At 46.1% G+C, this 15,871-nt stretch overlaps 1 protein-coding gene across 1 annotated transcript in view; it reads left to right on the top strand.

Moving 5' to 3' along the window:
- Positions 1–1,184: 1,184 nt before the first annotated feature.
- Positions 1,185–15,871, top strand: part of EHD1 (EH domain containing 1) — a 49,795-nt gene continuing 35,108 nt past the window's right edge. The window contains exons 1-2 of the mRNA XM_070766615.1: positions 1,185–1,758; positions 13,236–13,333. Coding sequence (XP_070622716.1) covers positions 1,355–1,758; positions 13,236–13,333 — 502 coding nt within the window. The 5' untranslated portion in view covers positions 1,185–1,354. The remainder of the gene's footprint in view (positions 1,759–13,235; positions 13,334–15,871) is intronic.

Raw genomic sequence — 15,871 nt, forward strand, 5'->3', positions numbered from 1 at the left:
AATAATAATAATAATAATAATAATAATAATAATAATAAAAATAAATGTTTATAACAGAACATTAGCAATAGCACATTTTAAAAGAGACAGCATATTGCCCTCATAATCTGGGCCCTCATTTTACCCACCTTGGAAAGATGGAAGGCTGAGTCAACCTTTGGGAATGGTTGAAAACAGGGAGCGTGGTTCGTGCCACCACCACCCCAGAAGGCATGACTTCTTTGGGGGAATCTAGGTTTGGGTCCACCTCATCCAGGGAAGATTACGGATGTCTTGCACCAGTCCACCTCGCAACGGTTGTTGGCCTGGATTCAAGACAGACAAAATAGAAACATAGAAGACTGATGGCAGAAAAAGACCTCATGGTCCATCTAGTTTGCCCTTACACTATTTGCTGTATTTTATCTTAAGATGGATATATGTTTATCCAGGCATGTTTAAATTCAGTTACTGTTGATTTACCAACCGCGTCTGCTGGAAGTTTGTTCCAACCATCTACTACTCTTTCAGTAAAATAATATTTAGTTCATTTGGAAGACAATTCAAAGTTTATTTGTTAAAATCTATTTTGTTCAACAGTTCTATCCCGGGCTTAGTCCCAGCAACAGGGATAGGTAGTCCTCCAGGTCAAAAAAGACAAGATAGCGGGTGGTGGGTGTGGCTATAGATGGGTGGTAGAGTCATGGCCATTTTTTTTATATATACTGTACTACATGTGCGACTCGTCACGCATTTAAAAGAACTAGAGCAGTGTTTCTCAAGCTCAGCAACGTGGGTGGACTTCAACTCTCAGAATTCCCTCAGCCCATGCTGAGATGCAGTCCCATGGCACCACTCCCCTTGCTCCCTTTTAGGTCACCTGTACATTTTTAGCCCCGTTCTCCAAGCGCCATAGATCCCTCAGCGGCGCTACACCGCCAATTGTCGCTGAGGGGGATGTAGCCTTATAAGGGGGAGGGCTTCCAGTGGGGATAGGAGCCAATCAGCGCCCAAGACGAAAAACTTTGTAATGAGGAATACGCCCAGTGCTGTGGCTGGGCAAGCGGAGAGGCGGGAGCCAATCAGAGCCGAGAAGCAGGGTGATGGCGGAGAGCGCGCGGCCGCCGGCGGACAGGAGGAATCTGGGCTAGCGGGGCGTGTCCCTGGCGGAGGCTTTTTAAGAGGAACATCCCCTGGGTGGGCGTGGCAAGGCGGATGGAGAGCGCGCGGCCGCCGCCGGGCAAGAGCCAATCGGAGCCGGCGGGGCGTGTCCCTAGCGGAGGCTTTGTAAAGGGCGCCGCCGCGGCGTGCGTGGCGATTTGCGTGCGGCGGGAACTGACCGGCTGTTTCCTCCGCACCAGGGCTGGGCTCGGCCATGTTCAGCTGGGTGAGCCGCGACGCGCGGCGGCGCAAGGAGCCCGAACTGTTCCGCACCGTCTCGGAGGGGCTGAAGCAGCTCTACGCCGGGAAGCTGCTGCCGCTGGAAGAGCACTACCGCTTCCACGACTTCCACTCGCCAGCGCTGGAGCCGGCCGACTGGGAGAGCAAGCCCATGGTGCTGCTGGTGGGGCAATACAGCACGGGCAAGACCACCTTCATCCGCCACCTGCTGGAGCAGGACTTCCCCGGGATGCGCATCGGGCCTGAGCCCACCACCGACTCCTTCATCGCCGTCATGGGCGGCGAGAGCGAGGGCGTCGTCCCGGGCAACGCGCTGGTGGTCGATCCCCGGCGCCCCTTCCGCAAGCTCAACGCCTTCGGCAACGCCTTCCTCAACAGGTGAGGGGCCGGCCCTCCGGCGGACGGGGGGAAGGAGGGGGAGAAGTTGAGCCTTGAGGACTAGAAACGCCGCTGCTATAGCTTTCCAGCTGCAAGAGGGGGGCGGGGCAGTAAGGAGGGCTGATCTTGAGGACTAGAACCAGTCTTCGGAAAGGGGCGGCATACAAATCTAATGAATTGAATTGAATTAAGCTTTCCAGCTGCAAGAGGGGGGCGGGGCAGCAAGGAAACGGAGTCTTTGCATCTTGGGGACTAGCAATACCGTTTAGGTTTTGCAGATGCGGGGTGGGCAGGAGGGAGGGCTGATCTTGAGGACTAGAACCGCTGTTTTAAGCTCTGCAGCTGAAAGGTGGGCGGAGAGGAAGGAAGGTCTTTTGACTCTGAGCTTTAGAAAGACTGCTGCTAGCTTTCCAGCTGCAAGAGGGGGCGGGGCAACAGGGAAGAGTCTAAACCATTTAAGTTTTGTGGATGCGGATGGGGTAGGTGGGCAGGAAGGGGGACTGATCTTGAGGACTATAGAACCACTGTTTTAAGCTTTGGAGATGCAGTGTGGGCATCTCCAAAGGAGAGTCTTTTGACTGATCTTGAGGACTAGAGCCACTGTTTTTAGCTTTCCAGATTCAAGGTGAGCAGGAAAGGGGCAGCAGGGAGGAAGGGAGGGTCTTTTGACTCTGATCTTGAGAACTAGAACTACTGCTGCTGAAAACCTTGGTGGCTTTAAGACTGGTGGACTCCCTAACTCCCAGAATTCTCCAGCCAGCCATGGAAAAATGGTCCCAAGTCTTTTCCTTTGCAGCCTAAAGAAGCACTTGGATGTCCTCTCAGTGCCAAGCTAGTGCCCAGGAGGTCAGGGCAAAGTAGAATGCAGCATTGCAGAGTTGGAAGGGCCCTCGGAGGTCTTGTAGTCTAACCCCCCCCCCCTTCTAGTCTAGCAGTCTGTTCCTAGAAAGTTGTTTATATATTTAATTTATATGCTGCCCACATTACTGATCAAGAGGCTCTGGTTTAGTGTAGAGCTGGATCAGAGGACAAGAAGAGGCAAAGGTGTGTCTCTATCCACTTACGGTGCCAGGCCAAGTTGACTTAAACCCAGTTAGTGGCTTAAAACTGTTCAGTCAATGGGGACATGTGAGTCATTGGGTTTGGCCGCCACAGCCTGAATAACTAGATTAACAGAGCTGGCAGGGACCTTTAAGGTCTTCTAGTCCAGCCCGCTGCTGAGGCAGGAGACCCCTATAGTGTTCTGGACAAAATGCCTGTGCAATCTCTCCTTAAAATCTTCACAACCTCTGCAGGCAAGCCCTGTTCCTTGGATTTAATTGTTCTCATGGTCAGGAAATTTCTCCTGAGCCTTGCCTGAATTGGCATTTGGAAAGGGGGGGTCAGAGGTCAGCAGGCTCTCTTGCAAAAACATCTTGAGTAATGCCAGCCCCCCTGGGTGGTGTAACTACACTGGAATTCTCTGCTCTCTGAATCACTGCAAACCATGGGTGTGGCTGCTTGCTGGAGCTTTGCTTTTTTGCTGCCAGCCTCTGCCCATCTCGGTGGCCGTTCGCTTGCACCATTGCAGGCATCTCCTGCCCAGCTGGAAGATGGATTCTTCTTTTTCTATTCGGCTTCATGCTTTGATTTCTCTCTCATTGGCCTCACCACATCCGGTGGCACCCCCACCCAAAAAAGCCTTTGCAAACTGAAAAAAAAACTAAAGAAAAACAGATATACAGTAGATCTTAAGTGGGCTTCCCTCCACATTGTAAAAAATCCATTATCATTCCTTTAATTGATGCAGGCCCATTAAAAAAAACTCTGCTTTGGAATGCAGGGTGCAAAAAACAAATCCTGGTGTGGGTTAAAAGTCTCATCCAGAGTTGGTCCATTGTTCTCTTTTTATTGCTGGTGCTCGGAGGCGTCTGCCAATTGTGTTGGCCAACCAGCGTCCTTAATTCACAAAAGAAAAAAAATCCCTGGAATGCTGGCTTTGCAGCTGTAGAAACATGACTTTTTAAGGAAGGAGGGGTTGGGGGATGGCTTTTTTTGAAGCTCTGGATATTTACAAATATTAAAAATAGCTCAGCGTGTTCTGAGCAAAGAGTCCAATGGAAATACATTTGCTGAGTGTTGTCAGGGCTTAAAATCAGGGATATAAGCCGGGGAAATGCAGGCCAACCCTGGCTTCCATATGAAAAGGTTTGCAACTTTTCTGCTGTGTCAGATAATTGCTTTTGTGGTCTGGAAAAGACTTTGCGGGCCTGGGATTAGCCCATCAATTCATGGACCTTTCTGAAGCTTAAATTCTTGAGTTGTGTTCACATAACACAAACTGAACCCATTTTTAAAATTGTTGCAATGCCTTAGACTGCTGCGTTTCAAAATTTGGCAAGTTTAAGATGGGTAGACTTCATTTCCCAGAATTCCCCAGCTGGCTGTGCTGGGAGTTGAAGTCCACTCATCTTAAAACTTGCTAAGTTTTTTTGGGGGGGGAGGGGGGGGGCTGCTTTGAATTACAAGTTGATCAAACTGTTAACTTTCTTCCACAGATACACCAGGGTTTAAAAAAAAGATTAATTTAATTTGTTTGACTTTTATGCTGGATAGTGTAAAATAATAAAAATGATAATACATATGAAAACAATAAACCCCCCTGCCAGCCTTAGTATGTTATGTGGGCACTGTATCCTTTTATTGGTGGTGAAACTCATCCGGCTGTTATGTTTGGAACTCAAAAGCACTTGGGCAAAGACCATTGGCCTTCTCCAGGTCCTGTCGACAAGACCGTTGGTCTTTTCGGGGTCCCGTTGCTCTTCCCCTGCGGGAGCCAGGGGAAGAGCCTTCTCTATGGAGGCCCCAGCCCTCTGGAATCAACTCCCCCCAGAGATTAGGACTGCCCCCGCCTTCCTTGTCTTTCGCAAACTCCTGAAAACCCATCTATGTCACCAGGCATGGGGAAATTGACATACCCCTAGCTGTTTCGATTTACGTATGGTTTGTCTGGATTGTATGACTGTTTTTCATAAGGATTTTTAAAAACTGTTTTAATATTGGATTTGTATATGTATTGCTTGTTGTGAGCCACTCCGAGTCCTCGGAGAGGGACGGCATACAAATCTAATAAATTATTATTATTCATTATTATTAGTATTATTACTTGGGTAGCTTCCCCAGGATTTGCAAAAGGCGAATTATGGTTTTTGGGACCTTTGCTATTGGGCAGAGTTTGCAAAAAATAATGTAAGGCAGCCTTCTCTCTCTCGTGGCTCCTGTGGGTTGGGCCATCTCGCACATACCAGTTGCTGTGCGTGTTAATTCACATTTCAGTCCTGGGCAGGCACATTTTTGCACCAGTGCGTGCAAGTGTCATTTCTACACCCTGTCCATTCATCGGGGAATGCCCGGCTTAAAGAGAAAGTGATGATTCTGACATTCTCCATGAGGCTCAAGGGAATGGAAACCCCCACTCTCCTCCCCACATTCAAGTCTAGAGCTCACAGAATCAAAGCTTTGGGTTTGGCCTGGTTAAAAAGTAGCCCCTGCAGATTGCCGCGACAATCGCACTTTATTGGACAGGGATCCCCAAACTTGGCAACTTTAAGATTTGCGTACTTCTGGCTGTAGAATTCTGGAGTTGAAGTCTACAAGTCTTAAAGTGGCCAAGTCTTCAACCTCTGTCTAAGGGCGATGTAAGAGAAATTGGAAAGCAAGCTCAGGTAAGAATAAAGGAGAATATTTGAACTCAGGGTTAAATTGAGGCAGCCGCTGTGCTCTCTGAGCTTGGTTGTTTTGCTACCCAACTAGAGAACATCAATGCTGGAAAGGGAGTGAGGTTTGCGAAGAGGGGGGAGGAGGACTTATGGGTCTTTGGTGTTCTCTGATGTTGGTCATTTTCTTGCAGATGTTTCATTACCCAACTAGGTGACATCAGGAGTAGAAGAGAATGTAGAGTGGAGGAGGAAGCGTAGTTAAGACGCTGAAGGCCATGGGGTCCTTGGTGCTCTCTGAGCTTTGGTTGGTTTATTGAAGATTTAGAATAGAAACATACCACCTGGTGTATCTCTCACCCTATGGAAAACTAACATGTGGAATTCATTGCCACTATATGTGACCGCTAAATTGGCTTGCATGACTTAAAAAAAAAAAGCTGGATAAATTTAAGGAGACAGATTCTTTATGGCATCCAGTTCCAGCACAGAAGATATAAAGAGGGTAGCTCTCAATTTACTGCAAGGCCAGTTGAATAAAATTGTGCCTGATTGAACAGCCGTGGTTGTTAATTAAATGAATCACATTTAGTAGTTAATTATGCAGTCATGAAGCAAATGTGACTTCCTCTATTGACTTTGGAAAGCCCATCAAAATCTTGAAGGCCCACCAGAGTTTCAGTTTAACAGAGTTGGAAGGGACCTTGTCATCATCTAGTCCAACCCCCAGCCCAAGCAGGAGACCCTACACAATTTCTGACAGAAGGCAGTCCAATCTTCCCTTGAAAGCTTCCAGTGATGAAGCTCCCACAACTTCCAAAGGCAACTTCTGTCCCATTGGTTGATAGTTCTCACTATCAGAAAATTCCTCATAATTTCCAAGCTGAATTTCTCCTTGGTCAGTTTCCATCCATTGTTCCTTGTCTGGCCTTTGAGTGCTTTGGAAAGCAGCCCGAGCCCCTCTTTTTTATGGCATCCCTTCAAATATTGGAAGATGCTCTCATGTCTCCCCCTGGTCCTTCTCTTTACTAGGCCAGCCATTCCCAGTTCCTGCAACCGTTCATAGTATGTTTCAGCCTCCAGTCCCCAAATCATCCTGGTTGCTCTTCTCTGTACTTTTTCTAGAGTCTCAACATAGAAACATAGAAACGTAGAAGACGACGGCAGAAAAAGATCTCATGGTCCATCTAGTCTGCCCTTATACTATTTCCTTTATTTTATCTTGCAATGGATATATGTTTATCCCAGGCATGTTTAAATTCAGTTACCGTGGATTTACCAACCACGTCTGCTGGAAGTTTGTTCCAAGGATCTACTACTCTTTCAGTGAAATAATATTTCCTCACGTTGCTTTTGATCTTTCCCCCAACTAACTTCAGATTGTGTCCCCTTGTTCTTATGTTCACTTTCCTATTAAAAACACTTCCCTCCTGAACCTTATTTAACCCTTTAACATATTTAAATGTTTCGATCATGTCCCCCCTTTTCCTTCTGTCCTCCAGACTATACAGATTGAGTTCATTAAGTCTTTCCGGATACGTTTTATGCTTAAGACCTTCCACCATTCTTGTAGCCCGTCTTTGGACTCATTCAATTTTGTCAATATCTTTTTGTAGGTGAGGTCTCCAGAACTGAACACAGTATTCCAAATGTGGTCTCACCAGCACTCTATATAAGATCACAATCTCCCTCTTCCTGCTTGTTATACCTCTAGCTATGCAGCCAAGCATCCTACTTGCTTTTCCTACAGCCCGACCACACTGCTCACCCATTTTGAGACTGTCAGAAATCACTACCCCTAAATCCTTCTCTTCTGAAGTTTTTGCTAACACAGAACTGCCAATGCAATACTCAGATTGAGGATTCCTTTTCCCCAAGTGCATTATTTTACTTTTGGAAATATTAAACTGCAGTTTCCATTGCTTTGACCATTTATCTAGTAAAGCTAAATCATTTACCATATTACAGACCCCTCCAGGAATATCAACCCTATTGCACACTTTAGAGTCATCGGCAAATAGGCAAACCTTCCCCTATGTCACTCACAAACATATTAAAAAGAATAGGACCCAGAACAGACCCTTGTGGCACACCGCTTGTAACCTGTCTCTGCTCAGAATACTCGCCATTAAGAATAACTCTCTGATGTCTATGCTTCAGCCAGCTTGAAATCCACTGAACTATCCAGGGATTAAGTCCAATCTTCACTAATTTATCTATCAGCTCTTTATGTGGAACGGTATCAAAGGCTTTGCTGAAGTCCAGGTAGGCTATATCCACGCACCACCTTGATCCAACACCTTTGTGACATAGTCAAAGAAATCAATGAGATTAGTCTGACATGATTTGCCTTCAGTAAAGCCATGCTGATTTGGGTCCAATAAGTTATTGTTTTTTAGGTGCTGATTTATCCTCTTTTTGAGTAGAGTCTCCATCATTTTAACTACAACTGATGTCAAGCTAACTGGCCTGTAGTTACCAGCTTCTTCTCTACTGCCCTTCTTGTGGATAGGCACAACACTGGCCATTCTCCAATCCCCAGGAACTTCTCCTCAACATCTATTTTGTAGTCTGGTGACCCAAACTGGATGCAGTACTCTAGGTGTGCCTTACCTAAGACTTTACAGAGTTGGGATTAGTACCTCACTTGATCTTGATTCTATCCCTTGATTCTATCTCTGTGAACGCAATCACCCCAAACAGGATCAAGGTACGTTTTTCTCATGCTTTCCAATTTCCCACGATGAAGTTCCTGAAACAAGGAGTTGATTTCTCCACTCCGCAACTTGGTTTTCTTGTAAGAAACGTATGGATTTGGTCATCCTTCCTTGGCAATTTTAAAAGGAAGGGAAGATATTTCTTCAGAAGCCAACTCAGCAAGTCTCACTTTCCAAAGTAAAGAGTGTTGAAAGACGCTGGCCTGGTCCCTGGGTTCTTCATTTCCACAGCTTTTGGGCCAAGGGGTGATTACAACCCCCACGTGTGGTGGACCACAGCTCCCACCACCTTTCCTGCCAGCACCAGCTTGGGGAAGGCAAATCTTCTGAGGGAAATGTCTTTTCCCCATCACCTCTGCTGCCTTTCCTAGCCTGAGTTTTTGGTCCGCCTCATAGGGGTTTTCGCGTGCAACTTCCCTTCTGCCGAAAACCGGAAGCATTTTGTAATCCCGCAAAGGATGTGGTTTTGTGGCTAACTGGGGGGGGGGGGAGTGGCGGACGATCCTACAGTGGTAATCCTGGACTTACGGACAGAATTGACCCCAGCATGTCTGTTCTTGAGGGTAAATGGTTGCTGGGTGAATTCTGCTCCACTCCATGTCTTTTTCCCCCCGCTATCGTCGTCGTGCGAGTGGCAGTTGTTTTAAGTTAGTGATGTTTTAAGTGGCTAAGTGAATGTGGATGCCCCATTGACTTCGCTTTTTTTCAGACAGTCACAAAACAGGATCATCATGTGTCCCCTGGACACTCCATAATACTGTCATGTGTATGAGCCAGGGCCAAGCATCTGTTTTTTCTGATCAGGTGACCTTGGGATTGGGAAGGGTTTTTTCAGTGGCGTCACTTCGAACAATCACTAAATGAATGAATGTAAGCCGAGGATTACTTGTAAAAAAAACCCCTCTCCAGACTTTCATCTCTTAAGAAAAACCTCCCTGGACGGTGTTGTGGTTCCGCCTGAAGCAGATCAAAGACCAGCTGCGTCTCTGCTGGCTCCATGCCCGGAGGAGGCTGACAGCGAAGAGGAGGGGTCTGGGCAGTCGGACGGGGGAGATTACAGTCAGGAATGTGACGAGGAAGAACAGCATGGGAGCCCTGGGGAGGGGCTCTCCCCAGCCAGTAGCTTTGAGTCTTTGGAGTCATTAGGTGACGAAGCACAAGCTGTCATTAACATGCGACAGAGACGTCTAGATCAAAGGAAGGCTCAATTGAAGAAATATTATCAGCATGGTGTGGTCCTCATTAGCAGGGAAGGGTTTATAAGGCAGGCAAGCTCTTGAAGCCATGTGGAGTGTTATCAGTTTGGAGTTGCTGTAACCTGCATTGTTTCTCGGCGTTTCTGTTCCTGGCTTGTGGCCCAGCAGTTTTGAAGACCCGTAGGAGGTGTATGTCTGTTATCTGCAGCCTCGTATTGGCAGCAAGGATCCTATATTTATGTTCCAGTGTTTTCCTGCTTTGTAAGGACATTTTCTGTTGGCTTCGTTTCTCTTTACAATTATAAAACTGTATTTGGATTCTACCGGTGTGTCTGGCTTATCTTTTTGGGTTGGTCATAGCTTCCGGAGTGACCCAGAGAGAACAGATGGGATTGGGGGAAGAGGTCTCGTGTCTGATCAGGCCTTGTTTGTAGGCAGGATGGACCAGTGGTTGGATCCACTGGCGGTGGCTGTCTCTGCTCCTCCGGAGGCTGGTTTCTCTGCTCTTTGAACCCGCTTGGCCTGCAATTCCTCTACACTGCTGCTTTTGCTAAATGCTTTTGCAACAGAGCCAGGAGCGCTCTGCTATGCCAGATAGCCTGGACTTGGGACCGGGAAGCAGAGAATTTGAAGAATGCCCAGAGCCCTCGAGGTTTCTCCTTCATTCTAGGTCAGATCTCTCTCCACTTCCCTCCATTACTTCTTAGTATCCTAGGACTATCGCTAAGGGTTGTATCTTATGATTCTTGATGAATGTACTTTTTATGTACAGTGAGAGTTTATGCCTCAAAGACTTTGCGTCCAGTCACATTTGGCCAATAAAGAGTTCTGTTCTGTTCTATTTTCTGTTCTACTTTCCGTTCTATTCTATTTTTTATTCTGCTTTCTATTCTATTCAGTTTTCTCTTCTATTTTCTTCGGTGTCCTTCTATTTTTTGTTCTGTTCAATTTTCTTCTACATTCTTCTGTTCTTTTATATTCTATTGTTTCATTTTCTTCTCTTCTATTTACTTCTGTATTCTATTCTCTTCTAATTTTCTCTTTTCTGTCAGTGGAAGCAATTAACCAGTGGAACAACTTGCCTTCAGAAGTTGGGGATGCTCCATCACCAGAGGTCTTCTAGAAGAGATTGGACAGCAATCTACTCCAATCTCTTCTAGAAGACCTCTGGTGATGGAAATGGTATAGGATTTCCTGCTTGATACAGTAGAAGAAATAGTTAAAGGAACTATGATAGCATGGTCACAAAATTTTGGATATACAATTAATTTAAATGAATGGGGAAAAATTTGGACTGTTAACTACAAACTAACGATGGCAACTTCATATAAGGAAAATCATTACAAAATGTTGTACAGATGGCACCTGCCACCTGCTAGACTTGCAAAAATGTATCCAAACTTATCACCACTATGTTGGAAGTGCAGGGAAAAACCAGGTACATACTACCACATCTGGTGGACATGTGAAACCACCCAAAAATATTGGTAGAACAAATCACCTCCCAGACCATCCATGCAAAACCTGAATTATTTTTATTAGGAATCATAAGACAAAACTTTAATAAAGAGAGCAGCGAGCTGGACTAGATGACCTCTGAGATCCTTTCCAGCCTTGAGAATCTATGTTCTATGTCTCAGCTCATTCTCTGGAGCGTGAAGCTTGCCATCTCAGGGATGTTTTGATAGTTTTAAAGGGTAAGGACCCTGGGGAGGAAGAGGAGTTATGAATGGGGCTGGGGTTGTACACATGTGCACACACACCTCACACACACAACTTGGGGTATCCTCCTTTCCAATGCAGAAGCAGGCCTTTTAAAAGAGACTCGTGTTTTCATGCCTTTCCAGGCATGAAAGGTTTGGCTCAGCAAGCCAAGAGTTTTCAGCACTTGACTAAGGAGATTATCAGTCATCCAAGGTCCAGGTTGTCCCAAAAGGTGTTTTGTTTAAGGGGCAACTGGGCTTTTTGGTTTTTCTTTGAAGACACTTTGCTTCCCATCCAAGGAGCTTCTTCAGCTGTGGCAGGATGGTCACGAATGGAAGGATTTATAATCCTTGCTGGTTATTTGCATCCTTTTAGAGAGGACACTTGGAGGTTTATCCGTGTCTTCGGGGGGGTCACCCAAGTAGTATAAATTGGCCGCTCTTTTGAAGACAGCAAAGTCCATATTTTGGAGAGAGAGGAGCACTGGTTTGAAAGAGGAGTCAAAGAGGCCATCTGTACCAACACTCTCTCAACAGGTACGGATATGACATTACCTACATGTGTTTCCCTGGAAATAAAACTGGGTCTTATATTAATTTTTGCTCTAAAAGATACCCTAGCCTAGGGCGTATTTTTCTGGTTAAGTCTTACTTTTAGAGACATATGGTACTCAATGCATCCATCTGGCTGATGATCTTAACGGGAGCTTATTTGGGGGATAGGATTTATACTCCGAGTCTACGGAGAGGGGTGGCATACAAATCTAATAAATAAATAAATAAATAAATCTTGGAAAAAATCATGCTAGGGCTTATTTTCTGGTTGGGTCTTATTTTTGGGGAAACAGGGTATCTTCAGTCTACAAAACAGTCCTTTTAGCAGTTCCACGAAGGCTCCACCCCCATTTGCACCACTCAGGTGACCGTGAGGACACAGGCAAACCTCCAAGTGGCCTCAACTGCCGTCTAAAAAGGTCGCAAATGACCAGCTGTCTGCAAGAAGTATCAATCCTTCCACTCTCCACCATCCAGTCAGAGCTGAAGAAGTTTTGTGGATAAGAAGCGAAATGTCAAAAGAAAAAACAAGGAAGGCCAGTTGTCTCTTGGGGACGAAGAAAGCACCTTTGGGTTTTCAGTTCTCAGTATCTACATGTTGTGGTTGGCTCTGGGCCAGCTCCTACAACGGGGAATTTGGATGTTGGTCTAGGGGAATCCTCAGGTCCACAGAGGCTTGTATTATTGCCAGCAGCTTCTGATAGTGAAGATTCATTGCCAAGGTCAGACGGTGGGGAAGCAGAATCAGATGGAGAGATGGGTGCAGCCAGCCCATTAGTTAATGACTCCATTAGTGAGACGTCAGGCTTGGAGGAGGATCGGTGGATAGATGCCCGTATGCACAGGCTCATGGCTAGAAGGGACCAACTGCGCAGGTATTGTCGGAGATAAGGGAGAACACCTGTTGCTGAGACAACTAGGTTAATGGGGTTGATGATAAATTACGGGCATTGGGAGTCCGCATGTGGGTGTTCCTTCATTTGGAGAAGGATCATTGCCAAGATTTGGACTATTCCAGGACTTCTGTTTGGACAATTCACAGTTAACTCTTGTGGACTCAAAGAAGGGGGAGCTGTGACGAATCACAGCTGCCTTAATTGCCCTCTTTTGTTCCTACTTTTGACTGCATTCCAGGACTGTTATCTGGGTGAGAGAAATTTGACTCTGCTTAAACCTGTGTGCTTTTAACACTGTTTCAGATAAACTACTTTTATTTCTTCTGAGCCGGCATGTGTGTGTTTGACTTTGCATTCCTCTCCCACTGTTAACGAGAAGCCCGGCATAACACTACGGAGATTTTGATGAGTCAATGGGAAGGCTTGGGGTTTGGGATCTCCAACCATGGCAACTTTAAGACTTGTGAACTTCAACTCCCAGAATTCCTCAGTCAAGCTTTTTTGGTTCAACCAACACGATTATTGTCTGGGGAATTCTGGGAGTTGAAGTCCATAAGTCTTTAAAGTGATCAAGGTTGGAGACCCCTGCTGTAAGTTTCAGGAAAAGAAGCAAGCAGCTGAAGCAGAAATAGCAAAAATGTCACCCTAAGGGACCCCATTTCTGCTCCTGCTTGGACCATCCGCCTCCTAATCCTGTCCCTTCCCTTCTTTGCAGATTTATGTGCGCGCAGCTGCCAAACCCCGTCCTGGACAGCATCAGTATCATTGACACGCCGGGCATCCTATCCGGGGAGAAGCAGCGGATAAGCCGAGGTGAGGCTTAGTGGAGAGTTAAAAGTCCTGGGTTCCCGTTTTTTTGTGGGAGGACGACTTCTACCCTCCACAAGAAAGAAGAAAGTAAATAAATAAATACAGTATAGGTTTTAAACATAGGCAGTCCCATATTTAGTGACAGCCCACTTAGTGCCCGTTCACAATGACCATTCAGAGTTACATCCCTGGGGAAAAAATGATTTACGGTCATTTTTTACACTTAACGACCGTCGCAGTGTCCCCCTCGATTTGGATATTTGGCAAGGGACTCATATTCACGGGGTGGGCTGTTGGGGGTTCGCAGCTAAAATTCTGTGCAGTTCGAAGAACCCCCAAATCCCACTCCTGGCTGGCCCCACCCACCACGGCCCTCCCAGGAGTATCCACGTGGCTCATTTTGTAAGTGCCGGGTGTGTGTGGAGGCTTGGGGAGAGTGAAAAATGGGCCGACTGGAACTTCGGGAAGGCCAGAAATTGGCCTGTTTCCAGCCTCTGGATCCTAAGGAGGCCGTTTCCGCCCTTCCAGAGGCTTGAAAAAAGCCTCCAGAGCCTCGGGAGGGCAAAAACACCCCACCTCCCTGCCGGTAGGGCAACTAGGCCATGGCCACCCAGCAACTGAGTAGAGAAATCCTTGCTAAAATATTTGAAGCCCGCCTCTGCTCATATTTATGATGGTGGTAGGGTCCCATGGGGTCATGTGATCTGTTTGTTCGTTTGTTTATTTGATTTTTATGCCGCCCTTCTCCTTAGACTCAGGGCAGCTTACAACCTGTTAGCAATAGCACTTTTTAACAGAGCCAGCCTATTTCCCCCACAATCCGGGTCCTCATTTTACCCACCTCGGAAGGATGGAAGGCTGAGTCAACCTTGAGCCAGTGATGGGATTTGAACTCCTGACCTACCGATCTACAGTCAGCTTCAGTGGTCTGCAGTACAGCACTCTACCTGCTTCGCCACCCCCTCTCTTTTTGGCCACCTTCCGACGAGCAAAGCCAATGGACAACTTAGAAACCAGGTTGAACAACAGCAGTGATTCACTTAACAAATGTGGCATTTTACATGTCAAGGTTCTAAGTAAAGAGCCGGGGTGGTACAGCGGGTAGAGTGCTGTACTGCAGGCCACTAGATCTGCAGGTCAGCGGTTCAAATCTCATTGCCAGCTCAAGGTTGACTCAGCTTTCCATCCTTCCGAGGTGGGTAAAATGAGGATCCGGCTGGCTCTGTTCAAAAGTGCTATTGCTAACATGTTGTAAGCTGCCCTGAGTCTAAGGAGAAGGGCGGCATAAAACTCAAACAAACAAACAAATAAATAAATAATAAAATCCAAATTTAAATCAGAGTCCAAGTTAAGGCATTCCTCAAAGTTCCAATTTATTTCTGGAGCTAACCTGGCACCTCCACTGGGGAACCCGAATCTGAGCTTCCCACCCAGTCAAAAGTTCACATGCCTTGCCCATTATTATTATTATTATTATTATTATTATTATTATTATTATTATTAATTGGATTTGTATGCCGCCCCTATCCGCAGACTCGACACAACACAACATTGCCTACTCTGGTTGCCTACTTGAAAGAATGCATTGTGGCTGCATCTGTTCCCTCATGAAAAATCACTCCTCCCAAGTTCCCATAAACATTAGGCCTTCTACAGTTGGTTGATTTTTCACCAATTTCTGCATTGGCTTGACATTGTGTTTTACAAATGTAAACTCGCTTAACAAACATCTCGCTTAGGAACATAAATGTTGGACTCCGTTGTGGTTATAGGTTGAAAAGTGACTTTTGGTAATATATGAGAAAGACCTTAGACCTTAGGAGATGGATGGACACCTAGGGCAAGGGTCGGCAACCTTAAACACTCGGAGAGCCATTTGGACTAGTTTCCCACAGAAAAGAAAACACTGGGAGCCACAAAACTCTTCCCGTGGCTGACTATATCCTGAGCGGCCACAAAACATGAATATATAGTAATCCCTCACTACTTTGCGATTCATCTTTTGCGGATTCGCTATTTCACGGTTTTTTTCAAAAGGAAAAGAACGCCAGGGCAGGGACGGTTAGTGTGTGTGTGTGTGTGAGTGGGAGAACTGCAACAGCGGCCTCCTTCAGCCCGTGCGGTAGCTGAGAGAAGCTGGTCTCTCTCAGCGGTCAGCAGCGGTGGGTTGTTAACAATACAGGGAGGGTTTAAAGTCCAAATACTCATTAAATACATTAAAAATACCTACTTTGCGGAAATTTGTTTTTCGTGGGTGGTCTTGGAATGCATCCCCCTCGAAAAGCGAGGGATTGCTGTACAGTTGAACTAAAGATTCTGTTTTCTTCTGAAATTTTTCTTTTCTTTGATTTATCCATGATTGTCCCACCAGGGGTCTAAACTGTTTAATAAATTGTCACTGACTGCTGCACATTGTAATGCATATTTTGAGCAATGGAGCCATAGCAGAGGGATGAAAGAGTTGCATGCGACTCCAGAGCTACATGTTGCTGATGCCTGGCCTAGGGAATAAGAGACCTTTCCTGGCTGGAAAGGAAACAG

The sequence above is a fragment of the Erythrolamprus reginae genome, chromosome 13, assembly GCF_031021105.1.
Source record: "Erythrolamprus reginae isolate rEryReg1 chromosome 13, rEryReg1.hap1, whole genome shotgun sequence".
In the NCBI taxonomy this organism is placed as follows: domain Eukaryota; kingdom Metazoa; phylum Chordata; class Lepidosauria; order Squamata; family Dipsadidae; genus Erythrolamprus; species Erythrolamprus reginae.